The sequence below is a fragment of the Chionomys nivalis genome, chromosome 16 (assembly GCF_950005125.1).
Source record: "Chionomys nivalis chromosome 16, mChiNiv1.1, whole genome shotgun sequence".
NCBI lineage: Eukaryota > Metazoa > Chordata > Mammalia > Rodentia > Cricetidae > Chionomys > Chionomys nivalis.
In genome coordinates, this window is record NC_080101.1 from 24,742,815 (window position 1) to 24,767,835 (window position 25,021).

Sequence of the window (25,021 nt, forward strand, 5' to 3'; positions counted from 1 at the left end):
AGTAGAAACAGGGCCTTTGATTTATATTTTGATTTTTTTCCTAGACTACTGACATCTGATAAGGTATTCAGGGTTCTAGACCAGGTCAATGAGCCTCGGCTCCGTCAATCCACTACCACCAGGAGAGAAAACCAAGATGGCGGCACCCTCAGTCTGGTGTGTTGTCATGTTCAGCTGGGTATCACATGCATTTTGATTTACATTTTCATTTTACATGGGGTCATGAGATCACTGCCCCATTGTTAGTGGAGAAGCACCTACATTATTGGACCTGTGGAATAGCTAGCCTGGCTCTCATTTCTCCCTACTTTCCAACATTCAACGGAGAACAGCCAGAAAGTTCTTTCTGGAAATGTCAAGTCAATTTCATTATTACTACATGCTTGGCTATTCTTTCACTCATTCACTTCTTCGGCAGTTACTGGGTGCCTTCATTGTGTGCCAGCTCTGGGGGACTGAACATGAAAGACAGGGGCTCGGTCCATGTAGCTTTCAGCCTAATAGAAGCAAGCAGAGCTGAGCAGGGGCCTACACTGCTAAAACCCTAAGCAAGGAGGCATCAAATGTTGCAAAGGACAATTCAGTACATCCCGGAAGAGCATAAATGAAGGACTCGGGAAGGGAAAGATGACCAGTTGTTGTCTAAGTCAAAATAAGGGAGATGGTAGGGGTGGTGGGAGGCAAAGGACAGAAGCAGAGCAGTGGAGATGGAGGTTCGGAGAGACAAAGAGGAACAGGTTGGGCTGGATAAGTGGTAGGTACAAGGGCGTTGACACCCCCTCTGCCCTGGGCCAGAAAAGAGCTTTGGGTCCATGATAATACCTTAGCATAAATATGCCCTGTTCAACATTTGAGATCAATTATTCAAGAGTTGTAGGCCTCGTTCCAGGTCTGGAAATTGAACCCAGGACCTTGCGCCATGCTGGATAAGTGCTCTATCACTGAGATGCACTCCCGGCCCTCTTTCTACTTCTTATTTTGAGGTAGGATCTCACTACATTGCTCAGGCTGGTCTTGGACTCATTCTGTAACCAAGGCTGACTTTGAACGTTAATCCTCCTGTCTTAGCCTCCTAAAGAGCTGACATCACAAGCCTGCTCCACCAGATTCCACTAAAAAGTTATCTGCTGTTTATTTAAAATTCAAATTCAGACAGGTGTCTGAATTAAATTAAACACACCTTTAATCCCAGCACTCAGGAGACAGAGGCTGGCGGATCTCCGAGTTCAAGGCCAGCCTGGTCTATAGCGTGAGTTCCAGGACAGCCAGGGCTGTTACACAGAGAAATCCTGTCTCAAAAAAACAAGTGAAAAAAATTAAAATTTAACTGGACAGTCTATATTTTATTTAGCTATCCCACTACTCCAAGACTTGGTGAGATTCTTCCTCCTCCAGGGAGGCTCCTTAGATTCTCCCCTCTCTTTCAGTAGGAGGTGTCCTTGCTACACCACAATGTGCTTCAGAACAAAGGTAGTTCCAGGACACCTGTGTGCTTTTTCTGCTGGGCTGGGGCTCCCCAGGGTCAGGGAGGAATATCACTGCTCTCCCGTCTCTTCTAGAATGTGGCAGACATATGGCAAATATCTGATGCCCTTTTAAAAAATTTTTAAGACATTTCAGTACATAAGTTCTCTAGGTAGAGAGAGAGCATGGCAGGTCTTAAGAAGACTCAGATCAAGTTCTAGCTCTGACCATGTTCTCAGTGCCACCCTGTGCAAGCCCCTCCTCTCTGTTGGCTTCAGCCACCTGTGTCCAGTCAGGGGTGATATAAGACCCTCACTCTGACTTCATGTGCAGACTGCCTGGAGGCTGTAAAACTCCAATATCCAGCTCCTTCCTGGACAGAAGGGTGCGGTCTCTTTGGCTGTCTTTTTCTTTTCCCTTTTCATTAAGTAACTTAGGTTGACCTTGAACTCATAATCCTCCTGCCTCAGCCTCTCAGGTGTTAGGATTACAGGAGTGCACAGCTACGCTTGGTTCCTTGAGGTGATTTTGGTGCCCCAAATGGGAACTGAGACCCACAGAAGAGATGATCTCAAAGTCCCTTCTGTTTCTCGCCCCTAGGAGTCTTTGCTAAAATTAGCCTTGCCGGCTCATCGGCTCATCCCTGAGGAGGGCTGGGGAGAGACAGCTGCTGCTTTTCCAGCTCTCGAGGTTTTAATTTAGGCTGTGTCCCCGTGGGCTGAGGGAGCCGAGGCTGAGTCAGCAGCAGGTGAGTCATGTCAGGGAGACTCATCTTCCAGAGAGGTGCTCCAGCCCCCACACAGCGGAGGTCTCAGGTTCGCGGAGGTTGGGATTATATGAAATACACTGCCTCGGTTCAGAGAACACAGGAGGGGAAGGAGATATGTAAACAAAAATAAAAATGGAAAACATATGTGGTGCCTGAATCCCCGCGTCCTGTGATGGGTTAGAGAGGGGCACGGGGAAGTGTGAGGGACCAAGAGTTAAGAGCCTTGGTTTGTTGCTACTTTTTCGAGTGAACTTGTAGAGGTCATTTCCTCCTTGGTCTCCCTGGGTTTTGCAGCTGCAAAGCCGCACGTGTGTGAATGCTGAGCTCGTACCTTCCCATGGGAGCAGCCAGGCGACCATGCCCCCAGTTTTAGGCTGTTCAGTGTTATAGGATAGGCATCCCACACTTAACAGGTTCGCTGCGTGGAGCAGAGAGGCTCCTAGTATATAAGGCAGCACTGCATCTGCTGGGCCACTAAGAGTTCTGAAGTCTAAAATTGTCCCTCAACTGGAGAATTCTAGGCCTAACAACATAGGAGAGATGGTATGCGAAGATAGGGGGCACAGAAGGAAGAAATTAGAGTTCCTGGAGAGAAGGAAAGAAGAGAGGGAAGGGAAGGGAGAAGGGAGAGAGTGTGGTTTAAGACAAATGGCGACCACCAGCCTGGGGCTACTGAAGCTTTCCCCTGGCTTGTATCCTATGCATTTGTCACCAGGAGTGAGCCTTACCACGGAAACCCCTCCCCTGACACCTTGTGTTGCTTCCTTCTCTGTAGATCTCAGCCAGGCTGATTTTAGCACCAGGAGACTTGATTTCTTTTCTTTCTTTCTCTTTTTCCTTTCCTTTTTTTTTTTTTTTAAAAGTCTAGATCTTCCTCAAAACTCGAAAAGGACTATTTTTGAACTCTGAAAAAGAACATTGAGTTCTGTTTCCTCTCTGCCTTGGCAGGGCTCCTTCCATTTGTAATTCCGCTCAGGATGCAGCGTGATCACGGCACACATCCCCGGCTCCTCCAGCTGCCACAGGCTTGAGTGGTCCTGGCGGAGGCCTGCGAGGTGTGTTCTCGCATCCCAGGTGCAGGCACAGAACCTGGCTCTGGACTTGATGCTGGGGAACTGTTCCTAGAAAAGTCACATCCCCGACAGTCTTGGAATGAGAAGAGGATGGATGCGTAAAGGCATTGAAGCCACCAGTGACCAAGAGACAGTCTAGCAAAGGCTGGCCAGTTCCTCTTGGGGAGTGGGTGCTCCCTCCAAAGGCTCAGCCTTCCCACCCCACTCCTTTCCGCATTCCTGCCCTATTGCAAGGGTTTCTAAGGGCAGCTAGGGACCAAATCTCGAGCGAGCGTGGGAGGCAATGATAATCTCAAGTGCTTGCTGCTGACTACCTTTAGTTTAGCGGCTTCTAAGCTAAAGTCGTAGGCCAGAGGCCAAGACCTTTGCATCGCCAGAGTCCTGTGAGCTCTACTTAGCACCCTGTGGGGACTTGTTTAAGACTGAAACCTACATACTTTTGGCCTGTCCTCCCATGCACTTCTTGGGCGCCCCAGGGCAAAGATTGTATCTCATCCAGCCTAGCAAAGACAGGTGTTCCACATGTCTATCAACTCAATGAGGAAGCTCATGGATTGTCAGTGATGTGCCTTCATTCTGCCACCCCTGGGTCACACCCTCTGTGGTCTCCCACAAGCTCCTGACCGTTACTGACAGATACTGAGGCTGCTACATAAAGAAGTACATCCCTGGCCGGGACCGGAGCTTTCACTGTGCCCGAGTATCCCATCCTGGAACTTCCTCTTTCCTACCCCACTCTCTCTAGATCACCCCCAGCTGTCTGACTTTCGGCTCAGTTTCCATGTCTTCCTTTCTTTCCCCTGACCCCACCCTTTACTCCAAGTGCCCCTCTTGCGCTCCCTGACTTATCACCCCCAGTGTGACACTCTTGCTGATCATGTCTCATTTGCCCGTGTAATGCCAGCTCCACGAGGGCAGACAGAGCTCTTTCCTTCTGATACTTTCTCACCAGAACCAAGTCCACAGCCTGGTACATGGTGGGTAGGAAAGCTCCGGGTAACTGTGCCATGTGGGAGAGACCTAGTGAAGGCCCGGTTCGTGGAGACACCCTGTGTCGACAGCATGTAGACCAGAGGCAGCTGAAGACCTCCCTCACCTCTCTCTAGGCTTTCCTTCCGTCAATAAGCCACCCATACTGGGAAGTCCGACTATCCCCTACTGGGCTAAACCGTCCCTTTCTGATGGGTGGGCCTGCCATGCCAACATCTCTGACCATCCAGGGCAACTTGCTTCTAGCTGCCCGGCTCTGCTTTTTACCCACAGCCACAAAGCCTGGCATCATCTTCGCTCCTTGTTTCTGACCCGGCACTAGGAACAGCTGGGTAAAACAGGGACAATAATAGAATTTACTTCATAGGGTTCGTCACGGTCAATAAATACAGCGCTGTATGGGGAACTACTCACACAGCACCTGGAACATGTTTATCACTCAGCAGACGGCCCGTGCCTCCTTCCCCATAGGCACTGCCACCTTGTCATGGCTAAAGTCAAACAGTGACAGGCACTCAGGGACAGTCAGCTAACACTGGGATGCACGCACAGTCTCCTGCTCCTTTCTGGACATCACGGGGCTGGGGATCTGAGGCAGATCACCACGGTGTGCTGACAACAAGGAAAATGTTTCCAAGAGCAGGCCCAGACGCCCAACACGGAGGCCTGCTCTGTTGAGGCTCAGGCAGCCGCAGGAACCTGCTCTGACAGCAGCCATTTACTAATCCCCGTGTGCCCTCATGAGGGCCATGATGTCACGCAGGGGTTCAGATGAGCAGGCCCCAGATAAAAACAGCTCCTGGGGAGGAAATAGAGGCAGGCAGGGCAAGGTATCCACTCTCCCTGTTGCACAGATTAACCAGGAGTCAAGGGACCTGCGGGGGAGGAGAAAGGGCTAAAATATGCGGGCACACTGAAGGATCTGGCACGGCTCCATTGGCATCTTACGTAACCCGCTGAGCCCCTGGCTCCTGAGCTGCATGTCTGGGCTCCGGTTGGGGCCATTTGGCCTCCCAGTGCTGCTTAGACTGGACACCATTCTCTGGGTCCTGTCACTCTTGTCCTTCACCACCTGAGGTGGTGCTGAGGAAAGGGGCCATCTGGAAAAAGAGGCTACCTGCCTGCTCTGTCCAATCTCTCCTCAGGTCCCTGCAGTCTGGCTTTCGCTGCCACCATCTGTGGTCACCACTGCTATGCTAAGAGGAAGGCCATCTGCAGACCCCTCCTCTTGCCTTAACGCCACCAAGAGTCACAAATAGCATCCCGGGAAGCCGGGGGACTGGATGAAGCAGAGGCAGATGCAGCCTGTCCGGCCTTGGCCTTGGCTCCACTGTCTCTGGCAGCCTGGAACCCCATTCTGCCTTTTTGGTTCTCTTACCGTCAATCTGTCTTCCCATCAGTCTGTCTGTCTTCACTCGGTCCTTTGGTCGTCGCTCTCCTGTGATTGGCTACTGGGCCCCGGGCTAGGCCTGTGCCGCCTTCACCTGCCTTGTGCTCTTCCTAAAGCCTGGCAACTCTGAGCATGTCCAAAGGAAACTTCCTGCAGAATGCTAGGCCATCATGCACAGCGGTTTCCACTTGGATGGCCCACAGATAACTCAGATGCCGCAGGCCCCAAACTGAACTCAGTATCTCCCTGATGTTAAGGACACAAAACCCACTGGATCTCTGGGCCCAGCTTGCCCTTCTCCCTGCACCACGCTCACGGCCAGCTCATCCCCATCATCCCGTTCCTCTCCTACGCCACTGGTCTGCGGCATTTCTCTCACACCTCCCACTCGCTGAGCCAGGGCACAGTGTGGGCGAGGCAGGTGGGTGCCGATGCAGGCTGCAGTGAACCCCAGAGAGACGGGGGACCGGTTGCATAGAGCAGGGACTCAACAGCATAAGGAGAGATGGGGGCAGTAGAGGGTTTGCAATAGCAGACTTACCTTCTGGAGTATATTGCTTGTGAAGATGGTAGGGGAACATCATAGGGGAGGAGGGGCACTTAAGAGGTATGAGGGTAACACTCTCAAAGCACAGTCGTGTTCCAAGCCCTTTATGAGATGCTTGGGCAGAATTTGGTGGGTATGGCTGGGACAGAGCTTATCCCAGCTCTCCCTGACGACATTCCTATTCCCCTGGGGAGTGGTCTCAGGGCAGCAGCAGGTGGTTCCGTGACAGGGCGTGTTTGAATGGTTTTATTTAGTTTGGGTTTTGGGGAACATATATTTTTTTTTAAATCATATCCTATTCCTAGAAATAGAGAGGGTGTTCAAATGTTCAAAGGAAGCAGAGGAGGCTCTCTGCACAGGAAGCCTTCAGGAAGACAGGCTTGTCCCTTGGGCTTACCTGCAATGTCACACAGTTCTGCATCCGAGGCATTTGCCAAGGCCTCCTCCAGCTCTGGCTCCAGCGTCACACTCTCCAGCACGGGATCCATGGGCTTCTGCTTGGGGACCCAGATCTTTCCTGTAAACACACAGGGTGCATGGCTACAGTGGGGTCTGAGATCCCTTCATGAAAGGTTCTGATATGAGAGAAAAACCTGTAAATGTTCTTCAACAAAATAGATAAAACGCACACAGACTGTTAAAGGTTGAAAGAGAGCTGATTGTATTCTAGCTTCACCGGAGCTTCTGTTCTTAGAGTGGCAAGCTCGTAAGTGGGTGGAGGAGAAACAAGGCAGGCAGGAGAGTGCCCACTGTGTGTCCACCAGTAAAGACTGTTGAAAGAGTCGGTACCAGACAATTCCGGAAGTTATTACAAAAGACATGGAGGGGGCAGAGCGATGCTCTTGAAGAGGACCTCATTCTCAGCACCCATCTCCCACGAGTCAAAACTGCCCATAACTCCCGCTCCAGGGAATCTGACGCCCTCTTCTGGCTGCGGTAGACCCTGCACTCATACTCAGATTCCTGCTCATAAACACAACTCAAAATCAAAGAACTCTTTTTTTTTTTTTAAGATCATGGAGATCCTTAAGAAGGAATATGTCCTAGAATAAATTTTCTGTGAAAAATCAAGTTTGAAAACCATCACAAGAAATTTCTTTTCTGAGAAACTGTGTGAGGTTTTGCATGTGTCCCTCCAAGCTTGTACCCTGGGAACCCCATCCCCAAATTTATCTGTTAAGGGTGTGTGGAGGGGGAGCTTTGGGGGAAGTAATCAGAATGAGTTGAAGTCGTGAGGTTGGGCTCCTGGGAGGGCACTGGTGACATCCATGCTTGCTGCTGCCCTCCTCACCACGTTAGCATGCAAAAACAAACACCACCTCCACCGAGCCTCTGCTGCCAGCTTTGGAACCTCTCAGCTCTTAGAACTCTGAGAGGTAAATTTCTTTCTCTATAAATGAACTAGTCTGTGATATTCAGTTCACATAGTCTATGATTGGGCATGTGTGTGCTGTTTGGGGGTAGGGCGATCAGAAGGGAGTCAGTGTGACAACTGTCTCTGACCTGGGGCCTCACAGAAGTACAAAAAGAGCCCCCAAGATCAGGAATAACCAAGGACACCCAGCTTTCCTGCTGCCATCAACAGAGCATGAGATGTTCTAGTTAGAGTGGATGCCGTGCTGCATGAGAAAGAGGAGGAACCCAAACACAAGGCATTTCTGTTTACAAATAACTCTTATGCGGAGAAAAGTCTGAACTTCTACATTTTAAAAAGCAACTAATCAGTCAAGCAACCAGACAAACCCCTACCCAAATGAAAAACAAACAGCAACGACAGCTGTCAGGACTCATCAATTCAGCAGCGTTTGGTGCCCAGGATGAGATCAGAGGGGCTTCTATGGAGCAGCAACAGGAATATGCAAAGGCAGCCAGGAAAGCAGTTCACAATAATAACCAAAGAATAAGATACTTGGGAATAAATCCATGTACACTGACAACTACAATGCATTCATAAAAGAAATAGAAAAAATAGAGATAACTGAAAACAATCTGGTTTCATAGATTAGAAAACTTTGTAATATAAAGCTAGCCAACAACACAACAGAATTGAGAGCCCAGGAAAAAGCCACACATATGTGCAAATTATTATCAGCAATGTACCATGTCTATTCAGCACGTGTTATGTACCATGTTTATTCAGCACGTGTTGGGTCACAAGATATAGTCACATGCAGAAGAATGACGTCAGACCCTACCTCACAACAAAGGCAAAAGTGAAACTCAAATGGATCAGTGACCTGACTATCAGAATTAAAACCAAGACTTTTTTTTTTTGTTTTGTTTTTCGAGACAGGGTTTCTCTGTAGCTTTGGTGCCCGTCCTGGAACTAGCTCTTGTAGACCAGGCTGGCCTCGAACTCCCAGAGATCCGCCTGCCTCTGCCTCCCAAGTGCTGGGATTAAAGGCGTGTGTCACCACTGCCCGGCTAAACCAAGACATTTTTAAAGAAAACAACAGCATGATTAGGATTATCAATGGAATCTTGCTGTGACCACAAGCAACAAAAGAGACCCTCTTGAACATCATTCAAAATTGAAAGTTTTATGTCTCAGAGGGTGTGATCAAGGAAGTACAAAGACCAATTCCGGAGTGGGCAAAATGTTCATGAGTCATATAGCCGACAAAAGCCTAGTATCAGAAATATAGAGTCAGGGCTGATGAGATGACTCAGCTGGTAAGGAAGAGCCCTGGCCACCAAACCTGACAACCTGAGATCAGCCCACCAAACTCACACAGTGGAAGGAAAGGACCAGTTTCTGCATGCTGTCTTCTGACCCACACAGGCATGCACCCTGTGGTGGTGTATGTATACATACATATGTATGTGCAAGCATGCATATGACCACACAAATCAATACATGGAATAAAGTCTAAGAATACAGAAATAAATTTTACAACTCATCAACAAAAAGTCAAATGGTCCAACTTAAAAACGGGCAAATTACTTGAGTGGACATTGCCCCGAAGAGGATAGGTACATAGCTAACAAACACACATGAAGACGCTTAACTGGGCACCACTCCACAGCTGTGAGGATGCTGCTGCAGAGGGAATGTGGCAAATCAGTGTTGGCAAAGATGAGGAAAATTGGGCCCCTTATGTATTGCTGCTGGGAAGCAAAAAAAAAAAAAAAAAAAAATAGCGCAGTTGTTATTGAAGTTTGGAATTCCTCCAGGATTAAAGAGTAATCACTGGACTCATCAATTCTTTCCTTAGGTATACACTCCAAAGAACTGAAAACAGGTTATTAATCTTGAGTAAGGCCTGGTGGTGCAAGTGTATAATCGGAGCTTGTCAGGAGGCTGAGGTAGGAGGATTGCAAGGACAAAGCCTGCCTCGGCTACAGAACAAGAGAGGTCAAAGACAGCCCAAATACCTTAGTGAGACACCCTGCCTCTGGTCATGGTGGGGGAGAGGGTGGAGGGGAGGAAGAAAGAGATGTGGCTCAGTGGTAGAGCCCTTGCCCAGATCTCTAGTCCTGCTCCTTGAACCAGAAACAACAACAACAAAAAATTCCAATACTTGTATAGGAATGTTCATTGTACTTCTACAGAAATATTTAATTTTAACTAAAGACTAAAGATGGAAAACCTAAATGTCCATCTGTGGATGAATGGCTCAACAACTGTGGAATATGACTGACTCTGAGAACACATTAAGTGAAAGAAACTAGCCAGTCATCCATACAGAGAGAGAGAGAGAGAGAGAGAGAGAGAAGAAGAAGAAGAAGAAGAAGAAGAGGAAGAGGAAGAGGAAGAGGAAGAGGAAGAGGAAGAAGAAGAGAGAAGGAGGGAGAGGGAGAGGGAGAGAGAGAGAGTGTGGTGTTTGGTTTCATTTGTAGGCGATACTCGGAATAAGCCAGTCCACAGAAACAGATTGGGAAAAGGAAAGAGAATAGAGAGAGAATTGTCTGGAACCCCCACCCCCAGCCCCGGCATGGGATCAGTACTTATTTTCCATGGGGGGAAAATACTTTGTTTTCTTATTATAGTAAATATCACTTACCTCTGCAAGAAAACCACACAATAAAATCATAGGGGGGAAATGTATGAGAAACTCTACGGTGAGGTGAGATTCTAAACAAAGGGAGAAACGTACAAGGAAAAGAAAATGCCTAAGAGTTGGGCTGTAGCTCCGCTGTGGACATGACTGACGCAGTGTGTAAATGAACATTCAGTAAAGAATTAACACCCGTGGTTTACCAGCCCCCTGCTACAGGTCCTTCCCCGATCATGTGACTCCATGATCCTCATATGAGGGACTTAACCTTCTTTTCTTCTCTTTCTCTCCCTAGTTGGAATGTGAGCGTTAGAATGGCTGGTCCTCCAGCAGCTAGAAGAGCCGTGAAGATAATGATATATTATGGGGAAACAGAAAGAAAAGCTAGAGAGGACCTTGATTCCTGGCAGTGGGCAGATGGCTAATCAGCCTTTAATTTTTTAATTTCTATTTATGCAATTTCCCAGCATATGCAGCCAAATCGAATTCTAATGAAAATATCTTGCATGGAATTCTATTCTGACCTCTCCATTCGAATGTGAGTGACTTCTGCTCCAAATTCTCCAGGATGTTTACACAGTTGCATGGCTCCCAGCACATCTTGCAGAATCTTGGGCTTACTGGATGCTTTTTTCCTCAGCTTAAGCTAGCTATGGGCCTAGTGTGGGGGGTTAAATTCTCAATAAAGCCTGGGCTAATGGCATGAGATACCTCTGGCCCTAGTCCCTCTGTGGAGATCTCTACTTATTTAATCCATAAGAATTTCAGCTACCATCAATTATATTCTGTTAAATGCTATTATTATTTTATTTTATGTGTATGGGGGCTTTGGCTGAATGGATGTCTGTGCACCGTACTCATGCTTGGTGCACCTGGAGGCCAGAAGAGGGCACTGGATCCTCTGGAACTGGAGTTATGGACATTTGTGAGTCACCATGTGGGTGCTGGGAATTGAACCTGGGTCCTCTGGAAGAAAAGTCAGATTCCACCTCCGAGTCACGTCTCCAACTCCAATTACATTCTCGATACTGTTGGACCCTTTGAGCCTGCCACATATGGGGACATAAGGGATTCTAGCTTTTCTACTGCTCCACCGGGGCCGCTGCTGACGCTGTGTTTCCTCAGGTTTCAAATGTGCAGGAGGGACTATGGGAGCCAGACAGCACTGCTTATGCCACAGGCCCTTGGGTGAAAACATTACTAGGGCGTACAGTCTTTGTTGGGTCCACTCCACAAACCCCCTCCCCTCCATCGCTGCCTGCCCCCTCTTACTATTCAGACAAGCACTCTTAGAGTTTTGTGGTTCGCATGCCCCTTGCGTCTCTTGGACTTTCTAGCTTCCAGGAGCCTAGAAAAGCTCCAACCCCAGGGCTGATGATGGTTGAACTCCCTCCACAATGTCTGCCTCTCTGTGCTTCCATTCTGTCATTAGGCAGCCACACAGTGTCACACATTCGGCTGACAACAGGGACACAGAGGGGACAGCTCTAGACACAGACCCAGATTCAGCATGTTTGTGTTCTTGCAGATAGGGGCTGTGGGAGGACTGAGAAGAGAATCGGGAACACAATCAATTAAAACAATGTTTTAATTCAACAAATACTCACGAGGCACCTTTTGTGTGCACGGTGTAGCTGGGTACTGGGGATGCAACAAGACACAGGACACTCATGGGCCTGTGGGCTAAGGCAGTATGTCACTAGAGCGGGACACATTCATCACCCGTAACTCACGCTCAGCCCACGCTCCGCTCAGCACTACGGAAGGCTAGCCCCTGTGCTAGCTGGGGCTACCAGGTAGTCAAAAATCACCCACATTCCAACCCTCAGGGACCAGCTCCTGAGAGAAGAAGATGATTAAGGAGAATCAGAGAGAATGGGAACAGCTTTGAAAGACTCACTCAGGTCCCTGAGATGGCAAACACCCAAGAAGGGAGCAGAGAGTGGCGGTACACCTTGTCAAAGGAGACAGGGGCAGTGTCCCTGAAAGACAGGTCAGGGCAGTTGGGCCGTGACAGGCAGGGCAGTCATAGCTCATGTGTCCATAGTATTTGCCATGTGCCAGGTGGGTCTATCCATGTCTCAGTTCTCCCAAAAGTCACAGGAGGCTGGGAATGTTCTCATTTAGTTTGCCAGAAGAGGAAACAGAAGTAATTCATTGAACTCTCATTGCTAAAAAGTAGTAGAACCTGGGCTATAGGCTCTTTCTAACCACAGCATCTCTTACTAGACACACCCAGGAGGCATAGAGCTGGGTGGCAGGGAAGAGTACTCACAGCCTGGGGACAAGTAAAAAGTTCCTGCAGTAAGAACAGAACTCAGACTTCTGGTCTACCCTATTCATCATCCTTCTGGTCCACAGATGCTGCAGTTAACCGGGTAGAGCATGCAAGAAGGCACACTCTAAAAGGCCAGGGAGGACCTGAAGCTTGGATTGTCATGGAGAGTGTCTAGCTATGATCCTATGAAGACATCTAGATGGCTTGTTTTTTGCTGGAGCAGAGTGTCTCGGGAAAAGAGATGAAGGAAGGCTGTTACTAGGGCCAGGAAAAAGAGACTTTAAAGAAAGTAGAGTCAGGACAGAGGGAGCTGGGTGATGTCCTTGTTTAGGTCTCATATTCTGACATCATTAGCAATAGCTTTCTCTTTCCCTTACAAGTATGTAGGTTTTGATGAAAAATAACCAATACACCCTAGTTAAAGAGGATCTGGGGAGACATTTTGGTTGTCTGGGTGAGGCTTTTTCCTCAAACCATCCCCAACTGATTGAATATAACACCACAGATGATGCTTTGGGGTAAGGGACTGTTTACTGTCCAGGCAGGAAGGACGCAAGAGAGGCCCAGGTACATTTGGCCCAAAACAGGGTAGGACACACAAGTGGTCCTCTGTGAGGCCTCAGGAAGGACAAGCTCATGAGAGCCGTGTGGTTTAGTACCTCGTTTCTCCCCTGTGTAGGGAACCAGGTCTTCTCGATCCTTAAATTCCTTCGCTTGCTTTTCCAAGTGATCCAAAAGCTCCTCTCTTTTAAAGGGGCCTGTGGGCGCCTTGGTGGTCTGATCCTTCTGCCTCAGGCCTGCAGGGAGCAGTGCATTCTAAGATGAGGGTGATGGGTGAGAGAGAGAGAGAGAAGGAGAGAGAGAGAAAGAGAGAGAGAGCAGTCAGCAGCTATAGATACGCAGTTCTCCAGAAACACAACACAGACTAGTAGGGGCCTCCGAGCTGGAGAATCCAGCCAAGTCCTTTCTTTTTCTATGTAAGGAACCAGAAAGCTGAAGAAGGGCTGGGACTTGTCCCAGGTCACACAGCAACTTAAGGGGCAGAGAGGAGCTGTGGGGCTCAGTCCTCTGGTGTCACTACCAGTAACCTTTTTAAATGTATGGTGTTAACCAATAGGGTAATCAACATAGGATGAGCATAGAGATTCTTGGAACTCAGTACATAGACACAAAATTATATTTGCTATAGCGTGGTAAGTGATCAGAGAGAGAAGCCAAGGGAGCTTGGTAGGGTCTTGGATGGAAGATGACTCAAAGAGGGAAACCCTCCCCCAACAAGCCTGAGAAAGGCTTGACAGAATGACATTGCAGCTAAGGCACACACAGTCCACAGTCTCTATGGCCTTTGGGGTCTGGTAGGTCTGTGCTCAGGAGAATTGATTGCTACATATTTTAAAAGCTGCCTCTGGAGATGGGTCTCTCAAGAATGGCAGCTACCACCCAATTGCTCTGTTCTCTTCTTCAAGCATGGGGAGACTTGTAGGTGTGGGTTCATTACCAACGTCGATTCCTACGTAGGGGGATTTCAGTCACTCAAATGGGTTTCACCTAAGTCAGCCCCTGGCACTTCAAGAATCAAAGACAATGAGAGCTTCAAGGATGCATAGAGATCAGTTTTTATGTAACTCTCCCTTCAAGGGGAAACTGAGGCCCAGAACACAGAAAGACTGCCCAAGGAGTTTCAGGGGTAGCTCATGCACAAACCCAGGGTATTCCCTTAGATTTGGGGGAGAGGCAAACTTTCTAACCCTCATGCAATCTGTGCCCCTTACGTTTAGAGAGCTAGAAGGGGATGCCTCAGAGGCAGGTGTGCAATCTTAGCTGCACCCCCAAATCGACCAAATTGGTGTCACTCCTATTTCAAGTACAGGTTCCCTTGAAGTGCTTATTCCTTGTCACTCACAACACGCTGGATCCTTCCCTGAAGACAGCCTGAGGAGAGGGTGAGAGACACACGGGAATGGCACGCCCACAGGGATGAAGCTTGGGAGAGAGACACCACTGGCAAATAGCTATGGCTGCTTATGAAGTGCTTACACCTGCTGTGGTTTCAACAGCAGCAGGGTGTGGCCTCACATTGGGTCACAAGGGTCTACAGTTTGCGAAGACTTGGGGGCCAAGGGGTTCAAAGGTGGGGGCTGGGGTATGTGCAAATAAACACAGGCCAGGGGCCAGCAGAGACACTGGGATCTGGAGTATTTTATGAGAAGAGGACCAGCAGGCAGAAAAACAAACATGAACTGATCTGAGGGAATCCAAAGGATGCCGTGAGAGACACAGCGGTTCACAGACAGCATCCACTGAGGCGATGCTTGCAGGAGAGCCACGCTTCCACAGGCAGGTACAGATCGTACGGCACTTCCTAAAGCTAGATGTGGGGGTCTACTCCTTCCCAGCAGCGCTGAGATATTAAATACCCCCAACTGATAGCGTCCCATAGTTCTGTTATCAGATAAGACACATTTTAGCAGGAGGCCAGTCATTCAAAATGTGGGTAGTAGAAAAGAGTTATCCAAATATGTTCTAGAATCCAAGGAACTCAGATACACAGATATGAAATGAGCTAATCCCTGAAGGTAAGTGCCCAATGGTCCCCTCAAGGGACATGGAATTTTCATCTTCATAAAGGGTTTCATAATTCTTTCTGGATTGTTTGCTTTATTATTGTTTTTGCTTTATTATTCTCTCTTTCTTTGTTAAAAAAATCATGGTATCATTCTGTAGCCAAGAGAGGTCTCCAATTTGCCATGCTCCTTCTTCAGCCTCCTCTCTATTACAATTACAGATGTATGCCACCTCACCAGGGTACCAGAGATTTTAATGACAGGAAGGGGTTGGGGCTCAGTATTGTAATGAAAAAAAAAACCCATGAGGTTGAAAAGGGGTTTTTAACTCTCATCACCTTTAGACTTTGCTGCAGAGGACCCTGGCTTAGCCGGGGTGGTTTCCCAACCTTGGCATTATGGTGTGCTGATCTGGATAACAGGGTCATGGCAGCTGATCTGATGCATTGGTAATGGTCGCTCTGGTTTCTACCCCTTCAGAGGTCAGCTGTCCTGCGACAACAAAAACCATCTCCAAACACTACCGCGTCTTCTGCGGGGTAGCACTGCCCTGGCTGAGAACCACTACATCAAATCAGAGCCATAGACTACGGAAGGAAAGATGGTTTTAATGTGTGTATGAATATCAGTTATACAACATATTAAAACATGGTTTCATCAAGTTAAATATTTAATGAAAGAAGCTGAGCTTTCAAAACCAAAATTTCAAAAGTATTTTCTAGAGATTCTTAGATCATCGACTTTTTAAAGTACATTGTGACCACGTCAGCCTTATTAGGGCTCAAAGTTTATTTTCTTTCCATTAAAGGCTACATTGAAAAAGTCTCACAGAATCTTCAGTTAAAATCAAAGAGAGCCACATCTTTTAAAACTTAGTTATTTATCACTTGAACTTGTTTTCAAAAACAGCATATGACCTCACAGTGTACATAAATATTAACTCACAGAGGATCAAAGACCAAAATGTAAAAGCTAAAACTATAAAATTCTTAGAAGAAAGTGTAGACATAAATCTTCAGACTCTGGATTAGGCAATGGTTTCTTAGATATGACACAAAACAATGAACAACAGAAGAAAAAAAATAAATTCCCTGGATGGACTTCACCAAAATTAAAAACATTTGTTCTCCAAAGGACACTGGCAAAGAGACAGAATGGGAGAAATGCCTTTAAATCACATATCTGATAAGAGTACAATATCCAGAATGCATGAGTTTCTTGTGGGATTCAATAATAGGGGACAAAAAAAATAAACAATTTAAATGGTCAAAGAAGTTGAATAGATATTTTTCAAAGAACATATAAAATTCCTGATGAGGGGGCTGAAGAGATGGCCCAGTCAGTAAAACATTTGCCACACAAGTGTGAGGACCTGAGTTTGATCCTTAGCACACACACAAATCTGTGAACACCTGTAATCCCAGAACTTGGCAGGTGGAGACAGGACGATCCCTGGCCTGCTGGCCAACCACCTAGCCTAACTGGAGAGCTCCAGGTTGAGTGGGAGACCATGTTGCAAAAAGATGGGGTGGATGTGCATACGGGCAGCACAGATTGGACTCAGGGGGTTATTAATAAAAAAAATAAAAAGACATGAAGCTGGGAGAGACCCAGAGTGAAGGCACTAGGAGGAGTTGGAGGAGGCAATGGCGGGCTGATGTAATCAATGGATCTTATATAAATGTATGGACCATCTAAAGAATCAGACATTATTTTAAAAAATAAGGTGAGAAGCTAACAAGGAAGACACTAGACATTGACCTCTGGTCACCATATGCAAACTAACAAACACGTTTACACATATACCCCCCACATGCACATTCACGAACACGTATACACATATACCCCCCACACGCACACTCATGAACACATATACACATACATCCCCCACATGCACACTCATGAACACGTATACACATATACCCCCACATGCACACTCATGAACACGTATACACATATACCCCCACATGCACACTCATGAACACGTATACACATATACCCCCACATGCACACTCATGAACACGTATACACATATACCCCCACATGCACACTCATGAACACGTATACACATATACCCCCACATGCACACTCATGAACACGTATACACATACACCCCCCACATGCACACTCATGAACACGTATACACACATAACCCCCTACACAAAATAAATAATTTTTTTCATTATAAAACATCCCTGATAAGCTGGGTGAAGTAGCACATGCTTGTAATTCCAACTAAAGCTGGCATGACACAGAGTTTGAAGTCACTTTGGGCTATACAATGAGACCCTGTTTCAAAAAAAGACAAGCCAAACCAAACCATAAACCTCTTTCAAAGATGTCCACTAAACACATGAAGAGACACTCAGCACCACTAGCCATCAACAAAGTGCAACCCACACTGGACAGACGCTATAAAAAACACACGTGTTGGCAAGAACGTGGTCGGACTGGCGTGTGATAATACAGACACTCTTTGGAAAGCAGCTTGGAGGTTTCTGAAGAAGCTCTATCCCCCAGACTCCAGACTCTATCCCGGGGCTTCCACGCCTCCAGAACTTGGTTCTGGCGCATAAGCCCTGCACTCTGCAGTGTTTTATTATGCTGGCCCGAGCTAAGAAATAAAATTACTTTATGACCCAGAAGGTGTAGTTAGAAATGGGAAAAGAATTCAAACCATACGTTAGCCACAAAACTTATGTGCAAATGTACATAAGGCATGATTAATAATGGCCCAAAAAATAAACATGCTAAATTCCATCAATTGATGGAGGAATAAAGTAAAATATGGTAGATCTATGCTGCTGGAACTGTCAGACTGTGAAAATGAATAGAGCACCACAGCATGAGTGAATCGGAAAGCATGCTAAGTGAAAAAAGTCAGACGCCAAGCAATTATCATATGCTGGAATTTATGTGACGTAAGCACCAGCGCTCACTTAACAAGCCAAGGTCTCCTGATATGGTTGGTGGAAGTTAAAACCAAGTCTGGTTGCAGGGGTCTCAACAAGACTGAAGCCGAGTCAAGTTTATTGCAAGAAATCAGACTTTCTACCTTATCAGAAACAGAATATAATTGGCGGTTGCCAGGGTCAGTTCAATTGTAGTTGCCAGGATGCAATGACGTTTGCAGGATATACAGGGTATACGAGATTAATTAACATCAGCCAAGCTTCTGTATGCTTCGCTGACTTTTAGGGAACACAAAGGTACACAGGAGGCCTGACTGTCTCACTGCCTGAGGGGGTGTCTTGGTTTCTCAGGAACTGAAAGGCACACAGTGCCCCAGGAGTCATGACCTCTAACCTGAAAAACTATGATGGGTGTTTCTCAAGGCAGCCTGACCAGACCAATTCCACAATTCTCTGTAATGTGATGGCCAGGGCTGGTGCTACACATTGAGCTTGGCCCCTTACCCCCAAACCACACACTGGAGCCCCGATTCCCAACATGACTCTTAGAGATAGGATCTGTGTGGAAATCATAAAGGATAACTGAGGTCATGAAGACAGAGCCCTGATCCTCCCAAGAGGAGACTTCACAGAGCTTGCTGTGCCCCTCCTCAGCCATCTGGCACAAGAGGACATAGTGCGAAGGCAGCTGAGCCCAAGCCAGAAAGGGATCCTCCATGAGAACCCCCCCAGATGGCAGACTCTGTTCTGGAGCTTCCAAGCCCCCAGAACTCAAGGCTCTTACAGAAAAGATGGTTCTAGTGCAGAAACCCTGTGCATTATCACACCAGCCTGAGCCAAGACAGACGAGAAGGAGAGGGGCTGAGCAGCAAGTCAAGAAGTTCCTGTCTGAGGTGACGGGAATGTTTTGAAATTGGCTGTGGTGAAGGCTGGGCAGTTGTGAATAGACTTAAAAAAAAACTGAACTGTCTACTTTATATGGATAAATTGGATGATGTGTGGCTTATGTCCAAATAAATAAATAAATAAAGCTGTTTTTTTTTTCCCAATGAGAAAAGATTATCAAAATAGCCAAAGCAACAATGAACTCAAGAGATCCTGGGATGCTGAGAAGGGAGGCTGTTCTCAGGCTAGGACCAGCAGGGACCAGCTGGGAATGACCAGATCAGAACCAGCTGGACTGGAAATGCTGCCGTATCCTACATCCTAATGTGCTGGAGGAGCAAAACGAACCATAAGGAGATGGTAGAAAGAAAATGCTGCCAAACCACCTATCAGGTTTGCTGAGAATCAAAACTTGACTCTCAGACTCAGGTTGGGCAATGTGGAGAAGAGCCCTCATCCCCATCTTGGTGGCCAGGAGAATATGTATGTCAAGATCACGTATGTGTAGAATATATCTTTCATTACATTTTACAAAAATGACTCAACAAACATCTATAGAATGAACATTATGAATGTGTGTCCAGGCTATGTGCAGGTTTATAAAGTCAGGACCCAACCAGGTGAAGCAAAGACACTGGGAGGTGATGAGGGTGGCGCAGATACAGAAGAGAAATCTCAATCATCTTGGTCAGTATCCTAAAAGGGTCACCCCACTGGACAGGGTACCAGGCTGTAATTTACCACCTGTGGTGGTAGACTCCGGGAAGCCTGCGGGCAAGGGGAGCCATTTGTCCTCCGAGGAATCTGAATCCCATTCTCTTGAAGTATGTCTACAGTAAGCCTACCACACAAGAACTCTGGCTTCGCCACAGTGGCCACCATTTTGCCTTCGAAGGAAAAGTCCGTGTGGGTTTAAGGAATGGATTTGTAGGCTCTGATATCGGCTTACAATGACAGCTGGAACCCTTGGGAGCAGTGCTGACTGTGGCATGTGGCTTTTGAGCCCAGCTCCACAAACTGATGACGTGTACAACTGTGTGTGTGTGTGGGGGGGGCTGATTAAACCTGCTTATTTTAATGTGAACTCTTTTGATTTAAAAACATTGACATGTAATCTCAGCATTTGCAAAATAACATCTAGGACAAATAAAAAGTGGCCTCAGCCATGGGCTGCCAGGTTGCCATGTCTGACCCAAGTTTGCTATCACACTAAAATCCCACACAGAGGAAGTCAGGACATCTCTTCTTGTAATGTTCTGCCGTTCCTGGCACTGGGCTAGAGAAAGAGGTACACGTTAATTAAAAATGTTTTTAAGCTGGGCATGGCGGCACATGCTTTTAATGTCAGCAATGGGGAGGCAGAAACTGGCGGATCTCTGTGAGTTTGAGGCCAGTCTGGTTTACATAGCTAGGGCAATGTAGCTAGACCTTGTCTCAAACAAACAAACAAACAAAAACAAACTAAAAAACTAAAAACCAAACAAACTAAACACAGCTAAAACAAAACTAAACTAAAAAAAAATACTTAAAAAAACAACTAAAACAAACTAAAAAAAAACAAAGAATATTTTTAAATGATAGAAGCACAAAGTTTAAAATATTCTTGGAAATAATCATAGAGGGGGAACTAACCACATTTCCTATGGTACTCTATTTTCCAGGTTGACCTCAAACTAACAGTCTTCCTGCAGCAGCCTCCCACGTTCTGGGGTAACAGGTGTGTGATACATGTAACTTATGTCTGGCCTTTTAAACATCAACTTCCTGTTACATAGTAGACTCAGGTGTGCCACATCTTAGTTTGACCTTCACACTCACAAGCTGGAGCCCAGTCATCCAAAGGGGCCTTTGGATGGGACCTCACAGCCTGAAAACACCCACAAGCCTTAAGATAAAGTTTCTGCAGCCCGCATTGTTACATGTAGTGAGGGCCGTGTCAGGAACCTCCCAGGCTAGACCACTACGGCTTGAGATGTGCGCATGTGCACCGTTGTCCCAGGACACGATGTACTATAACAAAGGACTGCGGGCGTCTGAAAACTCTGTCAGGAAATCTAAAAAGATCCTCTGCACTAATGATTTCAGCCTTAAAAGCCCCAGGGCAGGCGGCCCACGTTTGCATTCAAATGACACTATTTATAACGAGTTTATAACGAGTGTGCTCAGGGATCGGCAGGGCTCTGGCGATGGATGGTTAGCCATGCACAGAACGGCCCTCAACCTGATTCTCCATGGCAACGAAAATAAACAATTCTATTACTTTTGCCAAAGAAATCAGTTATGCCTAAAAAAATAAATTGTGTGTGTGTGTGTGTGTGTGTTACATGCACAGCATACTTCTTTTGGTCTGGGTACTGCTCTATGACTAAGCTCCATCACTCCCCAAATTAAAGGATGGAGCAAGGGGTATAAACTCCAGGATGGGTGCTGGGGAACACTGAAAGCCGTGGAGGGAGGACTTCACTGAGGTCCCATGCTTGACCTCCCTTGACAAACAGGCCATCTTTCCTCCTCATTGTGCCCTAGGCCTACATCCTGGAAGCCAGGTGGGTCCACAGGAGAACCAGATCAGAAGCCAGGCTCTACTTCAGTCAAACTCTGGGCGGTGTTATGATGTGGGTCTGAGTCTCAAAAAGCTTAGAGTTTAGTTAGTTAACAAATTAAACATTCAGGTGCAACAAACATTTGTTAGGTCCAAACTGTATGCCAGACAACATTCAGGGTTCTTTGTTTCTCTTTTGTTCTTTTTTGCTGCACACAAGTGCTGGTGTATGAGTTGTGTGCATGTGTGGAAGAGGCCAGAGGCTGATGCTGGTATGTCTTCCTCAGTCACTTCACTGTACTTTTCGAGACAGCATGAACAGAAGTTTCTGTCCTGCTCAGTCCCACAGCTTTTCAATCCCAAAGAAACAGAGGATTATATTAATTTTAAACTGTTTGACCTATTAGCTCAAGCTTATTATTAACTAGCTCTTATAACTTAAATTAACCCATAATTCTTATCTATGTTTAGCCACATGGCTTGATACCTTACCCAGTGAGGCACTCTCTTCTTGCTTCCTCTGCATCTGGGTGGTGACTGCAGACTGAACCTTTCTTCTTCCCAGAATTCTCCTAGTCTTGTTGCCTATACTTCCTATATTTCCTGCCTGGCTACTGGCCTATCAGCATTTCATTAAACCAATACAAGTGACAAATCTTTGCAGGGTATAAGAGCATTATTCCACAGCAAGACAGAGCTTCTCATGGAATTTAGAGCTCATTTGGTCAGCTAGATTAGCTGCCAGCAAGCCTGAGGATCCACCTATATCTGCTCCCCACTCCCCAGTACCAGTATTACAAGCATCCATGGTCAGAACTGTGGGTGCTGGGGATCTGAATTCAGGTCCCATGCTTGCACAGGAAGCACTTTATCTGCAGTGCCATCTTTCTAGCAGCCAAGATCATTTTGATATAATTATACGTACATATACATACATGTGTGTATGTTTGTACATATATATGCTAAACAAAAAAAAATAAAACTAAAACCTTCTCATATAGAGTAGAAGACAGGCCTGCAAATGGAGATACCTACCTATGGCCCAAAGAAATACAGAAGTTTGGATGTTCTTGGTTTGGTCTTGAGTGTATCAATAAAATGCTTCAAAACCAGCAGCTTGCACATGAAACACCAGATTTCCTGCACCTTTCAAAATTTTTATCTGCACGACAATACTGAACCTGTATGCTCATGCAGGCTCCAATCGGCAGAGCCCAAAGCAGGTGTCCTTTAGATAAACTCCCACTTACCTACCTTAGTCCCTGCCATTCCCTGTTGTTTCTGATGTGGGTGTCAAAGTCAGTTACTCTAATTGTTTTGGATGTTGTTTTTCTTCCTCAAAGTTTATGGCAGGTGACATTTCTTTTTCTGTGCAGTGAATCTCTTTATACACTGTGGACTTCACTATATACAAGTCGTTTCAAAGATGGGAAAAATGAAAGATGAACCGTGGAGGCCAATGACTTCTTTCTTTCCTCTTCACCCCCACCTGATGCTGTGGGTATCTGGTTTGCTGCCCGAGGGGCAGAAGTGCTCAGAGGGCTGGGGAGAGGTGGAGGTTGGCTTCAGACTTTCATCACAGAGTTATCTTTCCTTTTTAAGGAGGGTATGAGTCCAAGACAGTAAGATTTTAGGATCTGTTCAACGTGGACAGTGGGGATGTGGGTATTGTGGTTCATTCTCCTTCTGTTATTAAATATGTCAAAAGAGAAAACAGAAAACGCCTGTGGAGAAGGTGCCATGCTGGGTGCAGCGAGGCTCCAGGTGTCGAGGGGGGTTGTCGTCCTACAGAATGGGAGGATTTTCCACCTAATGTGTGACGGACTCTGGTTCTAGTTGGGGGGGCACTGAGAAGCATGAGGAGTGGAGAAAGGTAAGGAAGAGGTGTCAGGAGACAGGGTGGGGTGGGACACTGCGGCCTGGTCTGACTCTCATCCTCGCTGGCCAGGCCCCTCCCCAGCTCTGCACACACTGCTGGGCAGTGTTTCTAAGGATGAGAGCCTATTTTTAGAGGAGAGATTTATTTCTTTCCATTCCAACTGTTTACTTCTGTCCTGGCCTTGCAATTCTGCCAGTTTGTGTTACAAGGGAGCATCACAGCCCCATGGACCAAACTTGGCTGCTTCTGGGATGGTCAGGCGAGCCTGATCTGGGGCATGGGAGGATGTATCATTCTGTAGGGTCAGACTCAGAGGCCCAAGTCCTCCCCATGACCCTGCTGCTGACCTAGGGGTGTGATCTTTGGTAAGCTTTTCCCCTCTCTCGTATCACATTCTTGCCATTGTTGATATTCATCACTACCATGGTCATGAGACCCATGGAACTGGTATGATGACTTGGTCAAAGACAGTACCAACCAAACGACAGATGCCCAAGAAGATGCCACAGTTAGAGTTTTTCTCCTGTATTTTGTATGCATATTTCAGTGTATGTGTTTGTGTGTATGTGCATGTACAAGCATGTTTATACATGCATGCCTCTGTGTGCATATGTACGCATGTGTGTGCATGATGTATGTGCGAATGCATGTATTTCTGTGTGTGCCTGTACATGTGCATGCATATATGTATGCATATACACCCCTTGTTTTCAGAACCGTTGACACATATGCTCAGAAAGTATCTGTTGATTCCAGTCCACCATTTAATAGCAGTATGGTTCCCCACATTAGCCTAGCCCCATTCATAGAATGGCACTGACTCCTGCCACCATGGGGCTCAATCACAGGATCTTTGTGGAGACTTATGACAATTGCCATGAAATGCAGAACCCCTAGCACACAAAAGCATGTCTACACAGAATCATATTACGGCAGGCAGGTTGTTTCCACTAGTGTTTCTGTGGCGACACTGTGACATCAGTTCCCAACAGCTGCTTAAAAATCGACGCTTAGGCTCCAATTCCTTTATAAGGTTGGGATTAATCCACATTCTCTCCTGTAAATAGCCTCTTAAAAATAGGCAATTTCCCCTCAACATCTCATTAGCAAGCAATATTAATAAATTATTTGTTGGCAGCCTCCTAATTTTTTCTTTATTTATTTTAACTGTGTGTGTATGTGTGTGTGTTTGTGTGTGTATATGTGTGTGTGTGTGATTGAATATGCCCATGCTGGTACCCTTTCCTGCCTGTTCCTGTATATGTAGAAGCTGAAGTATTTATGGATACAGGGTCTCTTACTAAACGCGGGGCTCACTGACTGGTTAGACTGGCTGGTCAATAAGTTTCGGGAATCCATCTGTCTTCCCCTTCCTCACTCTAAGCACTAGGAATTCAGGGGAGAGCCTCTCCTCCTGGCATTTTTATTTGGGATCTGGGGATTAAAGTCAAGTTCTTGTGCTTATGAGACACTGAGCTATGGTAACCTAACCCTCATTCCTCTGAGCCTCAGTTTCCCCATCTTTTTGGTTTTGGTTTTTGTTTGTTTGTTTGTTTGTTTGAGACAGGGCATTTCTGTGAAACAGTCCTAGCTGTTCTGGTACTCGCTCTGTATACCATGCTGGCCTCGAACTCACAGAGATCCACTGGCTTCTGCCTCCCAAGCGGTGGGATTAAGGTGTGTGTAACCACTGCCTGGCTAGTTTCCCCACGGTCCACGCACCATCTGAC

At 46.6% G+C, this 25,021-nt stretch overlaps 1 protein-coding gene across 3 annotated transcripts in view; it reads right to left on the reverse strand.

Annotated features, from left to right (window-relative positions):
• Window positions 1-25,021, reverse strand: part of Tmod1 (tropomodulin 1) — an 82,929-nt gene that overhangs the window by 32,208 nt on the left and 25,700 nt on the right. For 2 of the 3 annotated variants that reach the window (XM_057790354.1, XM_057790353.1), the window contains exons 3-4: window positions 13,169-13,325; window positions 6,631-6,750 (exon numbers count right to left, since the gene is read on the reverse strand). In XM_057790354.1, coding sequence (XP_057646337.1) covers window positions 6,631-6,750; window positions 13,169-13,325 — 277 coding nt within the window. The remainder of the gene's footprint in view (window positions 1-6,630; window positions 6,751-13,168; window positions 13,326-25,021) is intronic. The other variant, XM_057790356.1, reaches the window with a different exon arrangement.